Here is a 27,222-nt window from a genome sequence, read left to right on the forward strand (position 1 = left end):
GGGTTTTTCAGAGTCTGTATCTCTCCTTCACATCATCACATTCAAAACATACGGCAGGGGCTTAGCGAAGGTAACAAGCACCCAGGCGCAATCTTTAAGATGTGCCCCCTTCTCCCCACAATCTCAAGCCAAACAGACGTTGATAGTAGTGACTCGTCAGCAGAAACACCTTCCCCCTTCTAGTTTGGCTGCTTCAGTCAGGTGCCTTTCATATTTGTGGTGCATGGAAATGTCATTCTGTGCCTCATCTTGTACCCCCTGGACTTGTGCCTGGGGGCAAGTGCCCCCCTCTGCCCCTCTTCGCTACGCTTCTGGGGTGTGATAAACTCTTAAGAATCTGTTATTCATTTATCTAAAGTCTCATCAAAACTGTTTGAATCTCTTCTACTTCCCATCTCTCCTAACTTTCAGAGTAGCAACATACTCATAGGCATCTAGATTCTCTTTGATTTGTCCTGTAATTACTCAGTTCACCCTCTCCCCTTCCCCCAATCCTAACCAAAGCAGTATTCTTTCAGCCCCAGGGATCCTCTGGGGCAGGGCTGGCAACAAGAGGAAGGAGCCTCCTCTCTTTACCGCTGAGCTAGCTATGCTGCTTGGTCAAACTTGGTCCCTCTGTGCTCCCCATCCCTACACCTGCTTGCCTCTCCTCTGCTTTTTCTTCAAGATTTTAAAAACTCGCAATAAAAAACAAATACAAAATGCTGTAATTAATAGCCAATTCCAAGCCAACCCAGCATCCCTACTAATAAACCTCAACATTTGCAAAAAGAACAATAAATTCTGCCCCTCTCTGGTTCTGAGGTGGTCTCTTTTATATACTCCATGTGTGTGTGTATGTATGTGGGTAAGTGTGTCTACATATATATTTATTTTCCTTTATTTCCCATCCAGGGAGGGGCAGAATAATGAACTGCGTGCGTCAGGGAAGATGAATCTGAGATACTAGGGAGCAGTGCAGTAAAAAGATTAAAGTGTTATTATTGTTGGTTTTTTTTCCCCCATGGTCCATTGTGACAGCTCGACCGTCATCTGTAAAAAATGTCTCAGCGAGAGATAATCATCGGAAACTCAATAAAGCGTCAGGGGGAGCCTCAGCCCCCATCAATCACTGGGTGCCTGGAAAATTTCAGCCCTCTGTCTCCCTTCCTGCTATCCATATAAATGTCTCTAATATATTTTGTGTGGTGTGTGGGACCTATCCCTGATTTGGAACTTTTGATGAAAAAATATTTATACACAAAATATGTAAGTCAGTTAAAAATCACAAGACTAGTTCTTTGCTACCCCCCCCCATTGTTCTTATTTTTATAAATGCAACAGAATTTATTCTTTTTAATAAAACATGTCAAGTAGTCAATCTCTCTCTCCTAGTCAAATATGTATATAGGTTTGGAGGGCTAAAGGGATGGAAGCAATTAACTAACGGGCTGACAGACTTAGTCTTCAAGTTGGCCAAAATGCCCGATGGACTGACAGTGCATTGTCCATGCTGGTAACTCTGCAATGGCCAAGGCTGCTGAGAAATGACATGTAGAAACACCAGCCCTGGAGACACGACAAGGCTCTGCATGGGCCTGGACAATGATGAGGAAGAGGCAGAGACAGTGATTAAAACTAAAAACTTGTCAAGAAGTTTTTGGCCTGGTAGGTTCCTAAGCCTCCCAAGACTTTGGACAAGCCAGAGGTTCTAAGCTGACTAAGCATGAGGCATATACAAGTTGATCTGTTGTTGAGTTCTATACAAGAGCAGGAGACAGTTCTGCTGTCATTTGGCATCATGTCTCTGCCTCAGTTTCCTTTGGTGCCTACATCTGAGGGTTGCTGTGAGCATATAGTATCAATAAATGTTACCGGCTGCTGCTATCATCATCACTGAGGTCTCATCGTCATCTCCCCCTGCTTCTCCACCCTGGAAGAATCAGTTCCTGCAATGCCCGGTCTTCTAGGACCATCAAGGCTCCTCTCTGTCTAAAGGATAAAGTCTAAGCATCTTGATCTGGCCCCAGTCTATTACTGTTTCATTTTTACTACTCACTACTCTCTAAAACGAATCTTCTGCTGTGTGGATACGTCACCATAAGAAGCCCGCTTGCTGGCCTGAAACTTATTTTTCTGTTTTCCATCTGAGTGTTTTAGACATAGAACATCCCTTCTCTACTCACACCCAACCACACCAATCCACCAAAACCCTTCCAAAACCATCCTATACTTTGAGGCTCAAATCTCACTTTATTTCCTGGACTGCTTCAGCCACAGAGATTCTCTTTTCTGAGCTCTGATAGTCTGTGTCATCTGTACCTCTGACTGAATCCCTGTCAAATACTGTCTTGGTCATGTCTTCAATCCTTATTATTATTAATTATCGTTACTGATAGCACTTACATTTGCATGATGTCTTACATTTTCTCAAGTGCTTTCAAAAATACTTCAATTTGATACTAACAGTAAGCCCATGGAATAGGAAATATTATTCTCTACAGATGAAAATATCAAGTCTCAGAGATAAAGAGAACTGCCCAAGGTCACAGAGCTAGGTAATGGCCAAGCCATTCCTTGGACTCTAAATAATATTTGGCTGTTTGTCAGTTAACAGTTTGCTACCACAGAAAAGCATTCGGAAGGCTGTTTCAAAGACTCTGAATGTAGTTCCACAAGGGTATGATGAGGATAATGATGATGCAAAAACAGAAGCTTACATTAATGGAATTCCTTCTATGTTCTAGGCTTTAGGTTAGGGATAAACATACTACTGCTAACTCTCCCAATAACTTTTACTTTACAAATTAGGAGACAGCCTCTGAGAGGCACAGAAAAGTGCTCAAAATGTCACAGCATCAAGTGTTCTACATACCCATAATACCCTGGCTTAGGCACATAGCCTCTCTAGGAGTGAAGCTTAAGGGGGCAAAATAAGGTCTCTTCCAGGGAGGTGAAGGTCTACATGAGTTTTTTAAGCAGTTCAAGCACAAGGCCACAATACCTGTATTCTAGACCACGCTACTCAAAGAGTGGGAATCTTAGAAATGCAAATTATTAGGCCCCACCCCAGACCTACCGAATGAGAATCTCTGGGGGTAGGGCCCAGGAATCTCTTTTAAACAAGCTCTCTAGGCAATTCTTATGCATACCACCTGACAGTCTTATTTTCTTGAGTGCCTCATTACTCCCATCTGAGTTTGAGCTCTGCTGTGCCTGTGCAGGGCTGGGCACGCAGAAGGTGCTAAGTCAACACATACAGCAACCAGATGAGTAATAAGCCCACTCTTTGGCAATGTTTTAGGCAGGGGGAGAAATATCATAGAGAGCAGTTCCATTACCGCCAGTGGGGACTCCTAGCCACCTCCTGAACGCCAGGGCACTTGTCCACTGGTTAGTGATGCGCCAGCCTGCACCGTCTTGTCCCTTATCTGAAGACACAGAGATGGGGAGGTCAGCTGGAGCAGGCCAGGACCTGCAGCCCCTGGAGCTGGGGGTACAGGGAAGGGGCCCACTTGCACAGGTGGGGTTGGCCCTGGCAGGTCAAGCCTGGTAAGCCAGGCCCTTTACCACCAGAGGGGACCTATGCAGACCCAGCCTCTGCACAACTCATCTTTATGCAGTCACCACTTGGAGCTGAGAAGAGAAGGTGATTTACAGCCTTGCTCTGGCCACGTTTCTGCCGTGTTTTATTGTTTTAATTGTACATATGAGAGGTGCTCAGAGTGCTCGCTTGCATTTCTGACAGCCCCAGACACCCAATGTTTATAACAGTTACTTACAAGCAGCCAGCGGCATCCTCGGCTGGGCGACTTGTTTACTGTTACCACTAATTTACTGCCTCCTCCACCTGAGAATTGGGGCCCACCACCCATCAGCCAGCCACAAGTGGAACTCTCCTGGAGTGGGCACAGGTGGGGCTCAGGGCACCGAATGGAACGTGGCTGAGACAGGGAATGAGTTGGCAGAGGGGAAGCCTTGATCTCCACGCTCCCCTCTACATTTGTCCCATTTCTGTGCCTTGCTCAAGCTGTGGCCTTACTTAGGATATCTTTTCTTGTTTTCCCTCCTTTTCGCCTTCCAAAGCCGAGCTCAAATCCCACTTCTTCTAAGTACACTACTTGCTCTGATGGTGAGGCTAGAGACTTCTAGAACCCTAGAAATCACAGGACTGATGTGGACCTTGGAGGCCATATAATCCGATGCCCCAGGGCAAGAATCCCCTTTACAACATCCCTGATGAGCACACACCCAGCTTCTGTTAGTCACCTTGGAGTGGTGCGTTGCTCACTCCAGAGGCAGGCTTCCTACCTTACACTGGGCCAAAATCCAGCTCCACAGAGAAATTCTTCATCAAATGTTACTGTGCTTCAATTATATATCTCTAATCATCATAACAACCCTATAAGATGGGTTACAGATGAGAAAACTGAAATTCAGAGACCGTAAGTTACTTGCTCAAGATCACATAGCTAGTAAGCGACAGAGCTTGGATGAACCATGAATGCCTGGCACGGAAGCCTGACCTTCCTCCAGGGCACCATCGTGCCTCTGAAGATGCCAATCTGATGGCTGGAGAGTATGGACAGAACAGTCAGGGCAACGAGGTTTGTATACTAAGCAGACACTGGGTCACCTGCACTAGCAGGTCTGATCTCTACCCAGAAAAACCAACCTTGACTAGGGTGGAGGATGCTGTAAGGCACTCAGCTGAGCAGGCTTCTTTCTAAGGGGCAATACTCATAGGTAATACAGGAGAAAAGTTCCCCTAGGAATGGAACAATCAATGACGAAGGCTCAGCGAGGAAGACGGAGAAGTTTCTGTCCTTCCTAAGCTGGGTCTGTTCTCAGCAGGTAGAACAGACACAAAGCTTCTCTGAGGGAAAAACAACTCGACTTCTCTGATACCTTTTAGTCTTGTTGCCTGGATCCACTTCCCTCCTCATGCCTTAAATGCTGGCATTCCTGAGTGAGGGACATGTCCTTAGCTTATGCCTCTACCCTCCTCACTTTAAATCCTTTCCTTGGGCAATTTCACTCACACCCATTGTTTTAACTATCAAGCAAATGCTGGTGACTCCTAAATCTCCATCTCTTGCCAGACTTCTCCTTTGAGCTCCAGACCTACAAATCAGAAACTGAGGTGTCACCATGGATGCCTCCTCTTCCATTAAGTCCCACATTCCACTAAGTACTCAATTTCCTCCTAATATTTTTCTAACTTCTATTTTCTCCATTCCAAAAGATCATCTTTAGAAATTCTCAGAAAATTATAATGCATTTTGGGGGAGAGAAGCATAGCTTCTCAAATGGACCCAGCACCCCCAAAAGGTCAAGAACCGCTGCTAATCTCTCTCCTCCAATTTCATCCTCCACCCCTCCAGAATGGTCCCCTGCTTATAATCCTTTAATGGAGTTCAGGATACAATATGCACTCCCTAGAATTGTCTTACAAAGTCCTTCCCATGCGTAGCCCTGCTTGCCTCTCCAGTCTTGGCAAATGATTCTACCTGCCACCCCCCTCCCCACCCCCATGTCAATGTAATGTGTTATTCCTTCTGCCTGGAAAGTCCATCCCTCTCAGCCTGCCTGGCAATGTCTGATTCATCCTTAAAACCCAATCCAAAGTCACCTACCCTGTGATACTTCCCAGACACCAGCCTGCCCCCAGGCAGAGTCCATCACTCTCTTTTCAGAGTGACCTGTATCCTTTGTACATCTACCTTTGTGTTTATCACTCTGTACTGTGATTCCTTGTTCATAGCTCTGTCTTCTTCCTTGACTGGCAGCACTGTGAGGGCCTAGACCACGTATATTCACTTTTATATTCCCAACACCTGGCAGAGTGCCCAATACTCAGTAAATGCATGTTGAGTTGTAAGTACAAGAAACTAATAAAGCAATTACAACCATAGAACACTTTACGATTCACAAATCACACATTTTATCTATTGATCTTCATAACAATGCTGAAAAGGGAGACAAGGGATGCATTACTGGAGTTCAAGGAAGGGCTCGCCAGGGTCACAAACTACAACTCACCACCTTCCCTGAGTACTGAGCACAGGATGAGGCTCACAGAAATAGCTATCAAAAATCTAATGAACTTGATGGTTTGGCATTGACTCTGTGCTCCAATATTGAAGGTCTATCAACTTTTCTGAGCCTACACATTCTAGGCAAGGGAGGATGTCATGCACCTCTTGTTCTGCTCCACCCTTCTCACACCCTCCGACCCCATAACTCAGATAACTGCCCATAAAAAAGTCAATCTAATTCAAAGAATGGAGAACCACAGGATTCTCTACTTCATCAATGAGAATGACTCAGAGCTAGGTACAGTGCCTTGCATATAGTAGGCATTCAACACATATTGGTTGAATGGATGAAAGAATGAAATTGCCTTAAATAGAAAAAGGAAAGAAAAAAGTGGTTAAGAAAGAGCTAAAGGCCTTGAGTGATAAGGAGAGAGGACAGCCCTAGGATGGTGCTGAAGGAATGGAATTCTTCAGGCCCCAGAGTCAGAAGCAGAAGCAGGGTACATGAAGTCAGAGAGCAGAGCACATCCAAACTGATACACCAGGGAGAATAAGATAAGCTGCCGGAAAACTGTGGCAGGCAAAGGTAGAGAGAGGTAGAGTTCATAAGCTGAAGCAGAGTGAATTTATCAATAATTCCTGACAAAATTCTCGAATGTATTTTTGAAAATAGTTCCTAAAACACTTCAGAGATTACTGGGCACCAGTATGGGTTTCCTAAGAACAAGACATGACCATGTGAGTATATCTATTTTCCTTTTTGGAAACGGTTATTGGGAGAGAAAATCAAACAACTGCTAGACACATTTTAATTTTTGCAAGAAGTCTGAGAAATTTCTTACAATTTTGTGGGCAAGATGGAAAAATGGAGGCTGGAAAAGAAACAAGTTTGGTAGATTTATCACTGGTTGAACGAAAATAATATCGTAAATGTTAAATAATGGATCAAAATAGTCCTGAAGGGTAATTTTTTGTCATGTGCTTTGGGATTCTGTACTTAGTAGAGTTCTAATGAACATTTTAATCAAAGACTAGCACATAAAGTACATGATGGCAGGGATCTTGTCAGTCTAACTCGTCAGTGCCTAGAACAGTATCTGGTATACACAGAAATATGATCGATAAATATTTATTAAATAAACAAATGAGTTCACAGAAAGCCTACTCATTAAATTTGTAGATAATATAAAATGAGAAAGATAGTTAATATTTTTATCTTTATTTCATGAGAGATATGATAGCTTTTCTAATATTTTTGTTTCTATGTATCTGGAATGAGGTTGGCTCATATAAGAGTTAAAAAGAATTCAGAGAAGGTGGACCAAAAAGAAAATACCTAGAACACGTATTGGCAGACAATAGCCTATGGGCCAAATCTGGCTTACTGTGTATTCTTGTAAATAAAGTGTTACTGGAACATTGCCACAGTCATTCATTTATATACCATCTAGGTTGCCTTTGCACTAGAAAGGCAAAGTTGAGTCTTCACAACAGAAACTGTCTAGCCTGAAGAGCTTAAAATATTTACTATCTGGCTCTTTCCAGAAAGTCTGCCAACCACTGATCTAGAATGTTGAATATGAGTTTCAACCTGGAGAGAACTATTAGAATGCAAAGCTACAAAATTTGAATGCAGACATGGTCTGCACTGGGAGAAGTATAGAGGGCAACTCAAGACAAGTGATATTTCAGTAATGACCTTGAGGAAGTATAGTCTACCCAGAGGACGAGATGAGGACAGACTGAAAATAACACCGTTTGAAAATCAGTTGAAAGAACTGTAAAAGAGAAGAGAGTAGGAAATGGTCACTAACTTAAAATAGCTGAACCACAGGGGAGAGAGACGTAGCATGTTCTGTATGGTTTCCAACTTTTGTACAAACCGACCGTAAGAGAGAGTTCAGGAAGGCAGACTTCTGAACAAAACAAGGTTCTTTTACACGATTACAGCTAAGAATGAAATGAGTTGCCTTAACAAACAGAGGCTGACGCTAGGGTCAGGTGGCTGCAGCTAGGGTCAGGAGGCTGCAGCAAAGATTCCTACACTGGGTGGTGGGGACTGGTGTGACAATAGAGGTTAGACTACATAGCCTTCTAGCTCTGAGATTTTGTGAAATCAAAAATGTTTACTAAACCTTTTCTGGGATTTTGAGAGCAGATGAGAAGGCACCCAAATAATCTTATCCCTCATACGTGGCCCTACCCTCAAAACAAATGCTCCTTCTTGATTTTTGGTGAAAGCACCTGAACAAAAGATGGAGCCGAGGGTAGCAAAGATGTGCTTGAGTAAGGAGAAGACAGCCCATAAGCTAAGGCCCCACATATCAGGCTGCCAATACAGGACAAGTCTGGTACTCATGAGACTCTACTGTGTTTGAAACATAAAATGAACATAATTCTTCCAGGCTCAGTGGGGAATCCAAAGAGGCATAGGTTATGGTCTGCACATGCAGGGAACTGTCAGCTGGGAGGAGAGAAAGACACAGGGGCAGATGAGAGTTCAAATAACCGTACAAGAGGCCAAGATTTAGAGAACATTCAAAAGAGCAGCTGAGGGCAGGTTACAATTACTGCCAAGTACAGGGAAGGCTTTTGTGGAGGATCTAGTCATAGCAACGGAGCCTTGACAGAAGGACTAGGTTTCTAGAGGTGGCAAGGCAGGGGGAAGGCAACTTCACACTTCACTAGGGCAGCAATGCTCTGATGCTCTTGGACACCATCCCTCATGCTGCTGATCTGAGGAGCTTTCTCCGTGATGTAGCAATGACACCTCTGCTCTGGGGTTACCACATCCAACATCAGTCTGGCAGCCTCACTGGCAGCTCTGAGGACTGGGCACTGCTCCCCTTGGCTGAACCTTTCACCAGGCCAATTTTCTGACTGTCAGGCAACCAGCAAGTCTGTCTGTCCTCCTGGCATCGCTGCCAACCCTAAAGCAGCCACTGCTCAGATGCCCTGTGTTGGAAATCTGAGGGGAATCTGAGTAAGTGATGCAGGATAATGGGCAGACAGTAGAGACAGCCTGAATAAGCAAAAACTCAAATGTAAAATATTCCACTTCTGTCTGTAGCCAAAACAACCTGCTATCTTCTTGACCCCACTTTCAAAGAATTACGCACAGCAGGCAACCCAGACTGACCTGCCCAGAGGCCCTCCAGCAGACATGTGACTGAGCTCTGGTACAGGTGCACACCACCCTTTCTTCTGCAGATCTCCAAACAACTATGCACATAGCATCCCGGAGGAGGCACTGATGATGACCCCATTTTCAAGCATAGACATCACGGCACAGAGAAGGCTGACTACTTGTCCTGAATCATACAGTAAGTTGAGAGGCCAGTCCCATTGAAAGGATTATATTTTACATATTGGGATGGGGGCAGTATTCAGAGTAGTGTTGAGGGATTTCCTGAGGCTCTGAGGTTTCTTCATGAGGAAGCAGTGAGGCTGTTTTTAAGTTCTAGGGCAGGGTAAGTCTGCCAGAAGTAGAAGAGGACCAAATCCACATCCCATGCAAAACAAAACAAAACAAAACAAATCTGTTGCCATCGCACTGATTCTGACTCATAGAGACCCCACAGGACAGAGGAGAACTGCTCCATAGTGTTTCCAAGTAGTGGTTGGTGAACTTGAACTGCTGACTTTTGGTTAGCAGCCTGAGCTCTTAACCACTGTGCCACCAGGGCTCCCATGCAGCTGCCTTAATTATTTACTGACATCTGCTCCACTGCCCACTCATCTGAGGCTCCACAGGTTCAGTGCCATTGCCTTAGAGAGAACACTAGTTGAAATCAATGTTCTCCCCTCCCCATAGGTCATAAAATCAGACCTCTACTTCATTCTCCAAGACTTTTGAAGTGACATAAATTATAGATCCAGAAGGGCCTGTGACGAGCATCTGTTCCAAGCCCTCTGGGTGATACATGACTTCCCAGAGGAGAAGGGACTGGCTCTCACTCTGAGCTGTTGGTCGAGCTGGCACAGAGCAGGGCTACAGGAAGCCACAGTGAGGAGAGCTCCCAGCGCAGCAGGGCAGTCCACACTTACCTTCCAAAGAATGGATTCCTTGCTCCTTGGAGGTCTTGTAAACACTGCTGAAATCGTCTCCAAGGTTTGGGTCAGCCCCAGCAGCAAGCAGGACCTGCACCACACTGGAAGAAATGAGAAAGAAAGAAGTGTCAGAAGCAGTAAAGGCCCAGGAAGCAGACCCAGATTCTGAAGCATTTTGCGGGTTGTGTTTGCCTCTGCTCATGTGCATGGTTCAGTGGAAAGAACATGAACTCTGGGAGTGTAAAAGACCAGGGTAGGAAAGCTGGCTTGGAAACTTACGAGCTGAGAGCTCTGGACAAGTTACTTAACCTCTCTCAAGGCTTAGTTTCCACAACTACAGAATATAAACTATGTATTCAACAATTATTTTCAAATAGCTTATTTTGTACTACTCACTGTTCTAGGTGCTGGGATTTGTGCCCGCATGGAGCTTACAGTCTGCTAGGAAGGATAACAATTCAGCATAAAATTACAGTGAAACGTGTTGAAGGTTACGAAGGGAGAAGTCTTGTGTGCAGTGGGAGAACAAAGGAGGGGATCAGGGAAGGCCTCCCAGAGGAAGTAGTATTTAAGACATTTAAGACTTGAAGGCTGAGTAGCCAGATGTAGTATGGTAAAGCAGGAGAAGCCAACACATTTACAAATCCTGGTTGCAAGAGAGCACAGCGCTAGATATGAACAGAAAGAAGTTAGAGTAGAGAGTGTCAAGGGGAAGAACAGTGGGAGATGAGGTAAGCAACTGAAGGGTTGAAAGGAGAAGTGACATGATCAGATATTCTACTCCGAATCACAAAAGATATACTTGCTTTTAAAAACATTCAAGCCATACAGAAATATATTAAATTTAAAAATTAAAATATCCCCTTATGTCCACCTCCTTAATCTAAATTCCAAGAGTAACCACTATTTCGAATTGGGTGTTATTTCCTTGCAGACCTTTACCATTAGAAAAGTCACTCCAGCGGCTGTGTGAGAATGGACTGGAGGGAGCAGGCCCAGAGGCAGGGACCTGCGCTAGGTTGTTCCAAGGTTAAATCAGATACGTTTAAAAAGCACTGTGCACAGTGCTTGACCTAGGAAGTGCTCCATATGTTAGCTTCCCTTCTTCTTTCTTCTTTATGCAATATTCCTGCTAATGCTTTCCTATTTGCCCTGATAAAATAAAGGCTCATGTTCACAAAATTCACAAAATACAGATAATCAAGGAGAAGAAAATACTTTTGTATATATAACATCCTTCCAGTTTTTCAAATGAATATATACATATTTTTATTTATAAAAATGGGATCATACATACACTCTCTCTCTACACACACGCACACCCCCTTCCAGAAGCAGTAATTAAATATTCATCTATACCATTGTTTTTAATGGCTGCACAGTATTACACTATAAGACTATTCCACACTTTATGTAATCAGTCCCCTACTGTAAAACAATTAGATTGTTTTTAATATTTCAATATTATAAACAACACAATATCCCTAGTTATTTTCTTTGGATAAATTTCTAGACAATGAAGTTCTAAAGTCAAAAAGCATAAGCATTTTTAAAGGTTTTGATAAATATTAATATATTGCCTTTCAGAAAATTATACCAATTTTTATTTTCCCTAGCAAAGTATAAAGTTTAAGAGTAACTGCCATGCCTTCCCTTCAACAAAATGGGGTGGTTATTTTTCTTTTTCAGAATGCGTTAGTCTGGTAAACAGGAAATGGTATCACACTGCTGTTTCAACTTGAATTTCTTTGATTATTAGTGACGCTGAATTTTTTTTTTTTTATGTTTAAAGGTCAGTTGTACTTCTTTTTTCATGAATCCCTTATTTATATCCTTTGCCCATTTTTCTCTTAGTATGTTAATCTTTTGCATACTGACCTTTAAAACTGTTCATGCTTTTGAAGGCATAAATGGTAAGTATTTCAAACAAATTACTCTTACTATCATAACTATTAAAAAACCAAAGTAAATTTTTAGTTTTTTCTTCTTTGTTAGTTTTTCTAATATCTTTAAACCAGCAGTGTTGATGGTTTTCCTTGTACCACCTGGTTTGATTATTATTACCTTCAACAGACATAGCACCTGGCTATCCATTTGCCAAATGAATGACTGGATTCCAATAACTTCCATGCATACCAACACAGACTCATTATAGGTTAAGTCAAAGAACCAAAACCCATCTTCTACGTAACTGAGGTTCTTCTACATCTGATCAAATATAGCCAGGTGAGTCTCCTGTGTCTACTTAACCTTACCTAAAAGGATTTTAAAAATTACTTTTCACAGGTAAATTATCCAGAATATGGGTTAAGATCTCAAAGAAAAGGGAAAAGGGTCTCCGAGCAGCTAAAATCCATGTTTAAACTCATATATTTAATTCATAGTAGAATTCTTCAGGTTCTACGTTGGAGACTCTTTACTCTTACTTTACACACAATTTGGATAAGATTGCACTAGTCTTCCTGTTTCTCAGAAGATTAAAGCCAAGAGGGTATAAAAAGGCTGTTAACGATAGGTACACTGACTGAAGGCAGTGAGAAGCAGTATCTAATAGAGAGGTAGCATGGTGTAGAGGTTACGAATACTGGCTTTAAAGAGTGGGACCATCTGAGCACTGAAATGAATAATGACACTAATGGATTATAACCCATTAAATAAGATTCCACGAGTCCCTATTGAAAATAATAAGTAAATGAGGGAGAAGGGAAAGCTCCTCCTTACTTTAGAATGACAACTAATACACGTAGAAAGAATGATGAGATCAGAAAATCACCATTTTGTAACAGTAATTATCAGGGATAAAAAGAGTATCTAGTTCATACGGCTGTGTTTACGTATGTAAAGTGCTTATAACAGTGCCTGACACACAATAAGTGCTCAATAAGTAACAGTTATTATTACTATGTAACTGACTCTGTGACTGGGCCCTGGGGAAGTCAACAGAAGTATTAACTATGACACTTAAATTGAAAAGACAATATGGCTAAGTTCAAAACAAATCTCTATCATTTCCTTACCAGAATAATGGCGATACCAATGCCTCTCTTTCAGGTTATGAGTGAAGTAAGTATATAAAACTTTGTGTTGTTGTTGTTAGGTGCTGTTGAGTCATGTACAACAAAATGAAACACTGCCAGGTCCTGTGACATCTGCACAACTGTTGTTATGTTTGAGTCCACTGTTGCAGCCATTGTGTCAATCGATCTCATTGAGGGTCTTCTTTTTTGCTGATCCTCTACTTCACTAAGCATGATGTCCCTCTCCTGGGATTGGTCCCTACTGAAAACATGTCCAAAGTACGTGAGATGAAGTCTCCCCATCCTCTCTTCTAAGGAGTATTCTGGTTGTACTTCTTCTAAGACAGATTTGTTCATTCTTCTGGCAGTCCATAGTATATTCAACATTCTTTGCCAACCACCATTCAAATGCCTCAATTCTTCTTCAGTCTTCCTTATTCATCATCCAGTTATCGCATGCATATGAGGCAACTGAAAACACCATGGCTTGGGTTAGGAGCATCTTAGTCCCCAAAGTGACATCTTTGCTTTTTAACACTTTAAAGAGGTCTTTTGCAGCAGATTTGCCCAATACAATAAGTCGTTTGATTTCTTGACTGCTGCTTCCACGGGCGTTGACTGTGGATCCAAGTAAAATGAAATCCTTGACAACTTCAATCTTTTCTCCACTTATCATGATACTGCCTACTGGTCTAGTTGTGAGGATTTTTTTTTTTTTTAATTAGAAATTTTATTGTGGCCATACAACTCCCCAAATTAACAATACTACTTTTTTTTTCCAGGGCAGGAAATACATATGGAAGAATACTGGAATGACAGGGCAAATAGGTAGAACAAAAAGATGTGTCTCCATATTTCAGCATCCACCATAAAAGTTCAGTCCAGTTACAGGCTAGTCCTGGGTTTGAAGCAAATGTGGAAGGTGAGTCAGCTGTGGAAACAGAACTGGGAGTTGAGTTCGGCTCAGGCTGGAACCCAAGGGCTACTTGAGTCTTCACCCATAACAGACCCCATATCAACTCCAGGACTCTTCTGCTCCACTCAAGTTCTTCCGTACCGGGTATGACTAAGCCATTTGATCATGCACTTCGGCTGTGTTCTATGATGTGGGCTAATCTCTGGGGATGGACAGATGTGAGGATTTTTATTTTTAGGTTGAAGTGTAATCCATATGAAGACTGTGATCTTCTTCAGTTAGTGCTTCAAGTCCTCTTTGCTTTCAGCAAGCAAGGTTGTGTCATCTGCACGTTACAGGTTGTTAATGAGTATTCCTCCAGTCCTGATGCCCCATTCTTCATATAGCCCAGCTTCGGATTATTTGCTAGCATACAGACTGAATAGGTATGGTGAAAGGGCAGAAACCTGACACACACCCTTCCTGATTTTAAACCATGCAATATTCCCTTGTTCTGTTTGAATGACTGTCTCTTGGTCTATGTACAGGTTCCACATGGGCACAATTAAGTGTTCTGCAATTTCTGTTCTTTGCGATGTTACCCATAATTTGTTAGGATCCACACAGTCGAATGTCTTTGTCTAGTCAATAGAACACAGGTAAACATCTTTCTGGTATTCTCTGCTTTCAGCCAAGATCCATCTGACATCAGCAATGATCTCTCTCGTTTCTCATCCTCTTCTGAATCTGGCTTGAATTTCTGGCAGTTCCCTGTTAATGTACTCCTGCAACTGTTTTTTGAATTATCTTTGGCAAAAATTTACTTGCGTGTGATATTGATGATACTGTTTGATAATTTCCACATTCTGTTGGATTACCTTTCTATGGAATGGGCACAAATATAGATCTCTTCTAGTCAGTTGGTCAGATAGCTGTCTTCCAAATTTCTTGGCATAGACACGTGAGCGCTTCCAGCATGGCATCTGTTTGTTGAAACATCTCAATTGGTATTCAGTCAATTCCTGGAACCTTGTTTTTCACTAATGCCTTCAGTGTAGCTTGGACTTCTTCCCTCAGTACAATTAGTTCTTGATTATATGCTACCTCCTGAAATGGCTGAATGTCAACCAATTCTTTTTGGTACAGTGACTCTGTGTATTCCTTTCCTCTTCTTTTGATGTTTCCTGCCTTGTGCAATATTTTGCCCACAGATCCTTCAATAGTGCAACTCGAGGCTTGAATTTTTTCTTCAGTTCTTTCAGCTTGAGAAATGCTGTGTTCTTCCCTTTTAGTTTTCTAACTCCAGGTCTTTGCACATTTCATTACAATACTTTACGATGTCTTCCTGAGCCACTCTTTGAAATCTTCTATTCAGCTCTTTTACTTCATCATTTCTTTCGTTCGCTTCAGCTACTCTAAGTTTAAGAGCAAGTTTCAGAGTCTCTGCTGACATCTATTCTGGTCTTTTCTTTCTTTCTTGTCTTTTTAATAGCCTTTTGCTTTCTACATGTATGAGATCTTTCATGTCATCCCACATATCATCTGGTCTTTGGTCATTAGTGTTCAATGTGTCAAATCTATTCTTGCGATGGTCTCTAAATTGAGGTAGGATATACTCAAAAAGTTGTACTTTGGCTCTTGTGGACTTGTTTTAATTTTCTTTAGCTTCAACTTCAACTTGCATATGAGCAACTGATGGTCTGTTCCACAGTCAGCCCCTGGCCTTGTTCTGACTGATGATATTGAGCTCTCCATCATCACTTTCCACAGATGTAGTTGATCTCACTCCTGTGTATTCCATCTGGGGAGGTCCACGTGTAGAGTCGCTGCTTATGTTGCTGAAAAGAGGTATTTCCAATGAATAGGTCATTGGTCTTGCAAAATTCTATCATGCAATTTCTGGTGTTGTTTCTATCACCAAGTCTGTATTTTCCAACTACTGATCCTTCTTCTTTGTTTCCAACTTTTGCATTGTAATCACCAGTAATTATCAATGCATCTTGATTGTATGTGATTAATTTCAGACTGCAGAAGTTGGTAAAAATCTTTAATTTCTTCGTCTTTGGCCTTAGTGGTTCGTGTATAAATTTGAGTAACAGTTGTATTAACTGGTCTTCTTGTAGGTGTATGGATACTATCTTATCACTCACAGCGTTATGCTTCTATATGTGCAGCATATAGAAGGAGCTCCACAAATATGAGCTCTTTTTCCTTCGTCCATATAATCTTGGTGATAATAACATGTATCTGGGTCTTGGTGGGTACCAGATCTATACCTGACCACCCGCATGACTTATCTGACACAGCCCTGTGTCAAGAAGGCAGCTCTTCTATATTCTGCCCGAGTCGGCTTGTTTTAAAATCCAAGAGTTAAGATTTAAACTCAAAGGGACAATAATTTGGTTAATCCTCAGCTGTTGTGTCCAATCAACATTCAATCACACCCTCTCCCATGGCAGGCTGTCCCTCTAGGCAGCTGGTGTCACTTACTCTGCTACCTGGGTCTCTCCAGGTTCGAGGGTATTGATTCCATCTGTCCAATTTGCAGGCTTCAAGACGCGTCCAAGCAACCAAGTACGCTGCCCTTGGGGGCAACAGTAGTCTAGCAGGATGGGAAAGAAGAGTGACTAGGCTCGGCCCTGGGGCTGCTAACCCAATCAAAGCGAATGGGCAATTCACTTCACAAACTTGGAGGCCAACAAGGGTAAGCATCCAAGCTAGTGACTCATCCTGCAACCTCAGAGAAGATTCCCTTCACTTTTAATAAAATTCACAATGCAGCAGCCCTAGAGAAGTACTTTGGAAATAAGATGATTTCTGCCTCTTTTACGTTTTTTGCTGAGACAGAAACAAATTCCCAAATTCAGACTTGTAGTTGGGAGAAGTGACTTAGATGGGGAGATGGTGAGTTAGCCCACCGGCTGACAAGGAGAATATAGGGTCAGCAATAAGAATAAACTCTAATGGGCACACAGGAAGGCAGGCACTGCTATTAAGAGATGATCTACCAAAGGACAACTGTAACCTCCCCTCTGTTCTGAGGCTGGCATACTGGCTGCCATGTTATAGGCTTGAGTTCAGGGATGACTGCCTTAAATTTGAATAGCTGGTACCAAACAGGCTGTGGTATATGGGCCAGGCCTCTGTGCTCCTAATAACCCAACTAAAGGGGACAGAGTATACCATCCCACTCAATCATGTTTTCTCTATAGCAGGAATCATCTCCATTCAAAGGAACTATATTGACTACCCCATAGGCAACAGCTGGGCAAAGGCTTAAGAATATCAGTTATATCTACCAATGCCAATATCAACTTCAAATGCTAGAGATAATTTCCAGATACCCAATTTCCCTTACTAATCTGGGGAATTGGAGAATGTCCATAAGAGGATGGGGGTTTGCAGTTGTCCATTGGTGATTTGGCTCTAGGAGCCTTCCTGTGTGCCCATGAGAATGTATTCTGTTCTTATTTCTGCCCAAGTGAGTTGACTCACCAAAAATACCGGGCCTTGCAAGTATTGAAGGTGAAGTTTGTGAGGGATAGCATCAAAACTGACAGACTGGCATGGGAGCAGCAATAGGACACAGCTAGCCATGCTGGGGGGTGGCGGCCACTGTAGGCCTGGAGATCCAGCTAATTTTAGGTTTTGAAGGTTTGCCTGGGACAGGGAAGAGAAGGCAAGTCCAGAACTTAAGACCTTGGCAAGAGTTCCACATGTAAGCAGGATTGGTGAGCTCTGACTGTAGGCTGAGAGCTGTGTTCTTTCTGCCTTGTTTCTACTGCCTGCTGGTACAAGTATCTACTTTTTCAAGGGTGCAGAATGTGGTTAAGTAGGAGGAAGACAGCAGTCTAATAATAATAGCTAATGTATATATACTTCCTACTTGGCAGACACTGTTTTAAACATTTTATATACGCTAACTCATTTAATCCTCAAAACAACCCTAGAGGTAGGTTACACATAAGAAAACTGAGGTACCAAGGGGTTAAGAAACTTGTTCAAGGTCACACAGCTGTAAGGAATGGAGATGGGATTCGAATCTAAGGAGCTGGAATTCGAACCAAGGCTACACACTCCCTGTTCTTATCACTATGCTGTGCTGCCTCTCATTTCCCTATGTTGACTCCCAGTACTTAACAGTCTTTGGGAGTATTTTGTCTCAACTCAGGGTTTAGTAGAAATGCTAGGATCAGAAAGCCCAACAGAAAAATGAGGCAAGATTATGAACAAGCAATTCCCAGAGAAGGAAACCCCAAAAAAGATGATTAAGTATATGAAGAGATCCTCAAGTTCCTTTGTTATTAGAGAAATGCAAATTAAAACAACAATGAGATATCACTTTGAATCTAACATATTGACAAAAGTTAGAGCTGAAAAACGCCAAGTGTTGGGGAGTTACATGGGGATCCAGGAAGCTTCACATTGTCAGGGTATAAGCTGGTACTACCATTCTGGAAGCCAATTTTGTAGTACTTTGTCAAGTTAAAGCACCTCACGCTATGACCCAGCACTTCTGCTCCTGAATTTATATATCCCAGAGAAATTCTCACACAGGTCTATAAAGGGACACATTGGAGATATTTATTGCAGCATTTTGTGTCAAAGGGGAGTTGCAGGCAATCTAAGTGCCCACCACGGGGATAACGGGTAAGTTAAGTGTGGTGACATACACTATGAAACACTATGCAGCAGTCAGAAGCAACAGCTGGATATACGTGTAGCAACATGGACAGACAATCAAAAAGGTTGGTTTCCCTATTCCTTTCTATTTATGCATATAATTGAGCCTAACCATTTGTTCCAAAAGTTTATTCCTTTCAGGGAATCTCTGAATTACAGAACTTCTAATTCCTGTGCTGATCTAGTTATCCTGGGGGCTACAAAATTAAGGAGCCAGTAAACAAACTGGACCCTATGAATTTCACCAAAGGACATCAAATATGGTACTCCCTCTGCTGAGAGTGTCCCCCCTGCTTCAACTGGTTATTGCTCATTCACCTTCAGGTCTCCTCAGCAACACTGTCACCAACTCCACTGAGTCTTCTTTGACTCCCAGCCTGGGACCATACCCTTCCTCTGTCTGCACAGCACCCAGGACTCACCTCCCTTGCAGGTGGCCCTCATCATACTGTGTCATGATTACCTCCTTAGTTGTATCTGCCTTTCCCACTAGACTATGGGGTAAGGGCCATGTATCAACTTTATTTCCCAGCTCTCTGCCCAGTGCCTGGATCATAATAAGTGGTCAATATGTTTTCTGAATGAGGTATGAATAAATGAAATGATTATTTTACTTGGTGGGAAATGGGGGAGAAAGTTGGAAGGCAGATTTTTCAACCCTGTGCAGCCGTCTCTCTCCTGAGGGTCTAAACCAGGCTACAGGTGGTTTAGCTGTGGATAACCTCTATCTTCCTCTCCTGAACACCAAGCCCTTCTTCGGCTCTGGGCAGTTCCCAGACAAAGCAGAGGAAATGAACAGAAGAAATGTCTCTATGTGGCAGCTCCTGGGACTCGCGGAACTCCCTCTGGAGCCCCAACCCTCATGAGGCGTGTTTTAATTTGCTGATCAGGTTGTAATTAGATTAGAGGTGGGAGCACATGTAGGACTTGGCCTGCACTGACCTTGTTGAGCTCTTGCTTTCAAGGCAATGAGTAGTCACAATGCATGGGAGGGCAGTTAAATTGACTGAAGTTAAGGCTGTTTTCAGTGGCTGGAGGGGCTTGGGGTCCTCACATTGTTTAGGGAAGAGCGAGAAAACCTGTGGTGTGAGCTGAGGCTGGTGCTGGGCCAGGCGCGTGTCAAAGATGGCTAGCGAGCAGCTGGAGTTGGTGAAGCAAGAAGGGCAGTGATCCCAGCTCCAGGTCGTCCCCACACAATGTCAAGCTTCAGAGGATGCTCTTCCTATCTTCCCCACCACCCCAATTTAAAACAGAGGGTGAAAGTGAAGAGTGTCATGGGTCCCAACGAGAAGACAAAGAATAGACAAACCTATTCTCAACTCAGTGCACAGCTCACTGAGAAAAGGGAGCAAAAAGGTCACAATTCAGGAGGTTTGCTGGAGAATCAAACAAACTGTGGCTCATTCAGTACTACTGGACTACTGGCTGGTCAGGAAAGCAAGGTGGCCTGACCAAAGCCCCCGGCATGTGTTAAATCTAGAGGTCCTGTGGCATGGGGGCATGAGCTCCAGGTGGAGAGGGCAGGGAGAGTTTTCATTTTAAAATCAGCTTCCTTAGGAAATAAATTAAAGATTAGGAAGGAAGTGAGGTACCTGTGCAGAAAATGTGCCCAAATTTCCTCAAATGAGGATAATAATCTTTTGTTTACTTATCCCAAAAGGTAAAGGTCAATAATCATAATAAAGCAGCTACAGTGTGTTAGGCACTTTACATTCATTATTTCAGATGCTTACAACAACCCTGCAGTGAGGTACTATTCCCAAATGAGTAAACTGAGGCTCAGCAAGATAACGTGAGTTGCCCAAGTATATGCATGAAATAAGCAAAGGGACCAAGATTCAAACCCAGGCTTGTCTGAGTTCAAATCTGGTGCACATTCTGCTATACTACACTGGTTTTCACCCATCTGACCTTCTATTAGTCTGTCTTATCATCCCATAGTTATTGAGTCCCTTCTATGTACCAGGGACAGTGGTATTTCTAGATGGTAGTTAAAGCAAAGCAGGCCATACCAGCTGGCTGGGGGGAATGATTCAGATGGAGAAAGATGAAAGTGGTGGGCCCATACAGAGGTGAGGTTATTTGGGAGCAAGGCTCAAGGAGGCATGGGATAGTAAGCAGAGGCCAAAGAATCAAGATCACCCATCACAGGGTTCCAGGACAATCCTGATTTTACATACTTAGCTTGTTCTAAATACACATCCATGTCTTTCAAACTATAATTCCAAATATATAGATGCCAAAGCAACGGGCCAACGTGGTCAAACTCTGGTGGTCAGGGTTTTTTTTCTTTAACTGCAGTATAGGCATGGACTAGGCTCTCTCTAGGCAAATGATCCAAAAGAGTATGATGGCGCTGGTATATCTCTTAGACTTTGGATGAAAATAATAATAATAATAATAGCAGCAGTTGACACGTATTGTGCACTTCGTATGTGCTAGGCATTGCACTAAGCAGTTTTATGTGCATTAACTTACTTAATCTTCACAACCACCCTATGCTGAGGTAGGTGTCATTATTATTCCATTTTGCAGATGAGAGCTAGTAAGAAGCAGAGCTAGGTTTTCAACTTTGGCTGTCTCATTCCAGAACTGGTGCTCTTCACCACCATGCTATACACAACTAGACTGTGTCTCCCCCAAGTAGGGACTGACTGTGCCTTGACCTTCTCTGCTTCCTCACACACACGGCTAGCACAGGGCAGTAAATGCTTACTGAATCAATTCACTTCTGGGGCCATAACATTGCACTGCTGACTCACACACTGAGTTTTTAGTCAACACCTAGGCTTTCCTTTTTAATGTTGCTAAACTGGGCCTTCCTCATCTAGGACTTTACAGTTCATTTTTTGGTTTTAAGTGTAGCTCTATACACATTTATCCTCGCTAATTTTTACTGCCACAGATTTAACCACTGCGTCAGCATATTGAGATCTTTTTTATACCCCCAGTTCTTTCACTCAACGTAATAGCTATCTCTTCACACTTTATTTAATCTGCCAATTTAGTTAACATTTATCAATGACCTTAGTGAAATCACTAACTGTTGAACAGGACAGAGCCCTGTGGCTCACCACTACAGTCTTTTCTCCAGTCTGATGTCCATTCATATATAAACAGTGAACCAGGTCATTCACCACTTACTAGTCTGACAAGACTATTGTCCATATCCTACTTCATTCATGTGGATATCATGAGAGATAGTCAATACCTTCCTGAAACCCAGACACACCCACCGTTATCTACTGCAGACCTCTGACCCACCAGCCTGACAGCCCAATTTAAACATGCAGCTCACGTCACAGGGTGGGTCTGGTGTCTTTTAAAGAAGAGGGGCAGGACTGGGCCATATCACAGTCCCTAGAACGGAACAGCCTCTTCCAAATCAGCTGAATTGGATGATCACTGGGTGCTCTCCTGTCCCCAAATGACACATTCCATGAACACAGCACTGAACACAGAACCCCAGGACAGGATGTGGTGTTGGGGGGATATGTGCCCTAGACTGTCATGTTAGGCAAATGAGCTGGCGTTGCTTTCCAGGGAGCAGTATCTTAAGTTGCTTGAGGTCAAGGCATGCCATCTGCAAACTAGAAACGGGTGCATGCTGGAATTGGAATATCATTACTATGAAACAGGATTATCTTGAGCAACGCTTCCAAATGGGATTAGAAATGACTCTTTGTTACTTAGAGATAATCGGCCACAGCAGCAGGGGTGGGAGAAACATCGAGCCCAGCACACTTTTCTGGGGGCATGGTGCTGATACCCTGGGCACCTGGCCAGCACTCCAACCACCCTTCCTTGCTGGGAAATACTGGGCACTCTCCTGCGTTGGGCAGGGGGCCACCTGGGACAAGAGCCAGCCCCACATCAAAGTGCCTTGCTCTGGAATCCCAGGTTCTGGGCCCAGCTTCTTGGATGAAAAGAACTTAACAATAGACTTGCCAAACTACTGCTTCTGAGTCACTTATAAGATGTTGATGAGAGACAGGTACTACTCCCACTTTAGGCAGAGGTAGGTTTACCTATAGGCTATTCACTAACTTCCACCTGGGGCTACCCACAAACAGCAGCAGGCAGAATATTGGTAATGATAATAATTGAGGTACTATTACTACTGTTAACTAAGGTAGCAAACCCTTATTGAGTGCTTACTATACGGCAAGCACTGTTCTATGTACTTTACATATATTTACACATTTAAACCTTACAAAAACCTTTTGAAGTAAATCTGTATATTGTCCCCATTTTATGATGAAGAAATAATCACAGAGAAGTGAAAGAACTTGCCTGAGTACATAACTAGTAAGAGGCGGAGCTTGGATTTGAACCCAGGTGTGCTCAACTGCTAACCTAAAGGTTAGAGGTTCGAAACCACACAGTGGTACTGTGGAAGAAGGAAAAAAAGACTTGGTGATCTGATTCCATTAAGAGTAGAGCCAAGAAAACCCTATGGGACAGTTCTCCTCTGTAACACACGGGGTCACCATGAGTCAGAATCAAGTCAATGGCAACTAATAACAAGACATCTGGCGCTCCAGCCCATGGATGTACCATACACTAGACTGTGACAACCTGACAGGGTCATGGCCAACCCTATTGGTTAAGACCTTTCCTTCACATTTTCTGGTCTCCAGGCCCTGCTAGTTTCTCCTACTAGCTCTGGCACATTCCTACTTTTTCACCTCTGTACCTATGCTCGCACTGGTCCTTCTTCCAGAAACGTTGTCTTTCTACTAGCTACCTTTGTCATTCAAAATCCTATTCATCTTTCAAGGCCCAACCAATGTAAAAAGGCCTCCTTTCATGGTCATCTCTATACAATGTGACATCCCCCCAATTCCAGTACTCTGTGGTCTTCCCAGTGGCACTGACCACATTCTGCATCATTTTACAAAGTGGGAATTATCCCTTTTCTGTCTATCAGCTTCTTGAGGCCAAGCAGTGTGATTTGTCTGTTTTTATATTCTCAAAATCAGCACACAGTAGGTCATCAAGAAACTCTCACTGAGCTGACTTGACGATTGGTCTATTCTACGGTTTTGCTCCTTGCCCCTTCCCTCCAGAGGTAGTGTAGTCCAGTGGGAAGTACAAGCATTTTGGGTTCAGAGAGACTCAGGTTCAAATTCTGACTTGCCTTTTCACTAACTGGATGACCCCTGGCATCTGAGTTTCATTTCCCCTACCTGTAAAACAGGGATAATAATCCCTCCCTTTCAGGGCTGTAGTGAGGATTAGAGATAACGTGGGAAGTGCTTGACTTGGGCCTGGCACACGGATGGCACCCAATCAACTAGAACCATCATCATCACTATAGTCAGGCGATCAGACAGCACAAAGCCCAACTTCTTTGGGCAGAAGGAAGTACTACTCTGCAGTACGAAGCTAGGCCGAAAACAGGCTGGTGACTCTGTGAAGAGGCTCTAGGGCCCCTAAGGCAGGACAGAACTCCATGTGCTCAGGCCCTCTGAGGACCTGCACACAAGCACAGGTGCAGGGGTGCTCTACCTGCTCTGCATCTGGCCAACTAAGAAGGAAGCGGAGCCTCCCAAGGAGGCTGCCACTGGTCCTACAGTGAGGGCAGCACCTCCCTGCTCTAAAAACACCTGTGGAGCTGTCATGTGGTGTCTGAAAACAAAGGCCTGTAAAACCTCTCCTGCAGGACAGCAATCTGGCTTGGGCTGTTGGCTTTTTAAAGATGGGCTTCTTAAAGATGGAGGGAAAATAAGCAAATGCTAAGAATAAATGACTGCTCTGAGAGAGAATTAAATGGTCTTCAGCCAAGGATGGCGGCATTTTAAAATTAACAAAGCCCAGGTACCACATCCAGGAAGGACTTGGCAAATGCGTGTTATCCACTCATTAGCTCAGTTCCTCAGGGACCCTGGCCAAGCAGGGAAGGCAGTGCCGGGAACCAGTCCTTCCGATGCTGATGAAATGCACTCTGGAAGAACAGGCAGAAGGAGGGAGGGAGACTCTTGTGGGGAATTTCAAACAGTTCTGCTAGAGCCCCACGCTCTGCCTTGTGCTTCTCACCTTCTCCTCTGAGGCAGGGGCCTGTGAAAACAACCAGCAAGTTCAAGCAGATTCTAATCTGAACTCTCCCTGCCAACCCTCCTTTAGGATCTTTGGTTCCTAAAGCACCACAGTGGCCTCGTTGTAAAAGGCAGTCTTTCTGCATGGCAGTCCAGGAACCAGGAGCCCAAGAATTTGTGGGAGTACAAGTTCCCAGTCCTGCAACCTAGAACTTTTTCCTTGCTGTAAAGAATAATCATATGCTTTGTAAATTTATATAAACCTACCAGATATCACTATAAAATGAATTTATCACTACATCTTCTGCAATTATACTTCATGATATCATTGGTGGTGTGAATTCACGAATCCTCAGTCTCTAATAACAATCAGAATATATAGTACTATAATGTGAGACACCATCAACAATAAGAATTTATAACATTCCGGTGACCATTAACAATATGAATTCATTTTGACACAACTACAAACATGAATTTTCAGTATGCCACTGGACACAATTAACAGTGAGAATTAGAGACGTATGACAGCTTTTTAAACAGTTTTTAAACTCAGTTTATTGGGGTATCATTTACATATGGTAACATTCATCCTTTTTAGGTGAACAGTTAGATGAGTTTTGACAATTGTGTACGGTTGTGTAACCACCACCATAATCAAGATATAGAATATTTCTATCACTCCCAAAAGTTCCTTTGTGTCCCTCCTCCCACTCCTACCCCCTGGCAACTACTGATCTGATTTCTGTCTCTAGAGTTCTGCCTTTTCCAGACTGTCATATAAATGAAATCATACAGTAGGTAGTTTTTTGTGTCTGGCTTCTTTCACTAAGCATAATGCTTCTGAGATTCATCCATGTTGTTGCGTGTATCAGTAGTTGGTTCTTTTTTTATTCCTGAGTAATATTCCATTATATGGCCTTACCACAATTTGTTTATCCATTTATTAATTGATGGACATTTGGGTTATTTCCTGTTTTTGACAAGTATGAATAAAGCTGCTAGAAACATTTGTGTACAGGTCTTTTTGCGGACATAGTTTTCATTTCTCTTGTGTAAACACCTAGGAGTTGGGATTGCAGGGTTGTATAATAAATGCATGTTTTAACTTTATAAGAAACTGCCAAAGTGTTTTCCAAAGTAGCTGTACTATTTTGTATTCCTATCAGCACTGTTCTAAATGAAGAACGGGGCATCAGGATTGGAGGAAGACTCATTAACAACCTGTGTTATGCAGATGACACAACATTGCTTGCTGAAATCGAAGAGGACTCGAAGCACTTACTGATGAAGATCAAAGACCACAGCCTTCAGTATGGATTACACCTCATCATAAAGAAAACAAAAATCCTCACAACTGGATCAATAAGCAACATCACAATAAATGAAGAAAAGACTGAAGTTGTCAAGAATTTCATTTTACTTGGATCCGTAATCAACACCCATGGAAGCAGTAGTCAAGAAATTAAAAGATGCACTGCATTGGGCAAATCTGCTGCAAAAGACCTCTTTAAAGTATTCAAAAGCAAAGATGTCACCTTGAAGACTAAGGTGTGCCTGACTCAAGCCATAGTGTTTTCAATCACCTCATATACGTACGAAAACTGGACGATGAATAAGGAAGACCAAAGAAGAATCGACACCTTTGAATTGTGGTGCTGGCAAAGAACATTGACTAGATCATAGACTGCCAAAAGAATGAACAAATCTGTCTTGGAAGAAGTACAACCAGAATGCTCCTTAGGAGCAAGGATGGCGAGACTATGTCTCACATACTTTGGACATGTTATCAGGAGGGATCAGTCCCTGGAGAAGGACATCACGCTTGGTAAAGCAGAGGGTCAGCAAAAAAGAGGAAGACCCTCAACAAGATGTACTGACACAGTGGCTGCAACAACGAGATCAAGCATAACAACGATTGTGAGGATGGCGCAGGCCTGGGCAGTGTTTTGTTCTGTTGTACATAGGGTCGCTGTGAGTCGGAAGCAACTCGACGGCACTTAACAACATCAGCAAAGTGTGAAAATCGCTTTGAGTCTTTGTCAGCACCTGGTATTGTTAGTTTCTCTAAATTTTAGCCATTATAGTGTGTAGTAGTAACTCACTGTGGTTTTAATTTGCATTTTCCTAATCACAGATAATTCTGAGTATCTTTTCATGTGCTTCTCTGCCATTCATCTCTTCTTTGGTGAAGCATCTGTTCAAATTGCCCATTTTTTAAAAAGTTACATTGTTTGCCTTATTATTAAGTTGTAAGAGTTCTTTAGGAGCCCTGGTAGTGCAATGGTTAGGTGCTTGACTGCTAATCAAAAAGTTGGTGACTGGAACCTGCCCAGTGGATCTGAGGGAGGAAGACCTGGTGATTTCCTTCTGTAAAAACTACAGCCAAGAAAACCCTACAGGGCAGTTCTACTCTGTCACATGGGGTTGCTATGAGTCGTAATAGGCTTGATGGCACCGCCACCAGCAAGAGTTCTTTATATATTCTGGATGCAAGTCCTTTATCAGACACGTTTTGACAG

General features: G+C 42.9%; 1 protein-coding gene across 2 annotated transcripts in view; it reads right to left on the reverse strand.

The window, feature by feature from the left end:
* Nucleotides 1-27,222, reverse strand: part of CLPB (ClpB family mitochondrial disaggregase) — a 166,808-nt gene that overhangs the window by 101,369 nt on the left and 38,217 nt on the right. For both annotated transcript variants that reach the window (XM_023736533.1, XM_004381939.2), the window contains exon 4: nucleotides 10,065-10,168. In XM_023736533.1, coding sequence (XP_023592301.1) covers nucleotides 10,065-10,168 — 104 coding nt within the window. The remainder of the gene's footprint in view (nucleotides 1-10,064; nucleotides 10,169-27,222) is intronic.

This window comes from Trichechus manatus, unplaced genomic scaffold (genome assembly GCF_000243295.1).
Source record: "Trichechus manatus latirostris isolate Lorelei unplaced genomic scaffold, TriManLat1.0 scaffold00088, whole genome shotgun sequence".
NCBI lineage: Eukaryota > Metazoa > Chordata > Mammalia > Sirenia > Trichechidae > Trichechus > Trichechus manatus.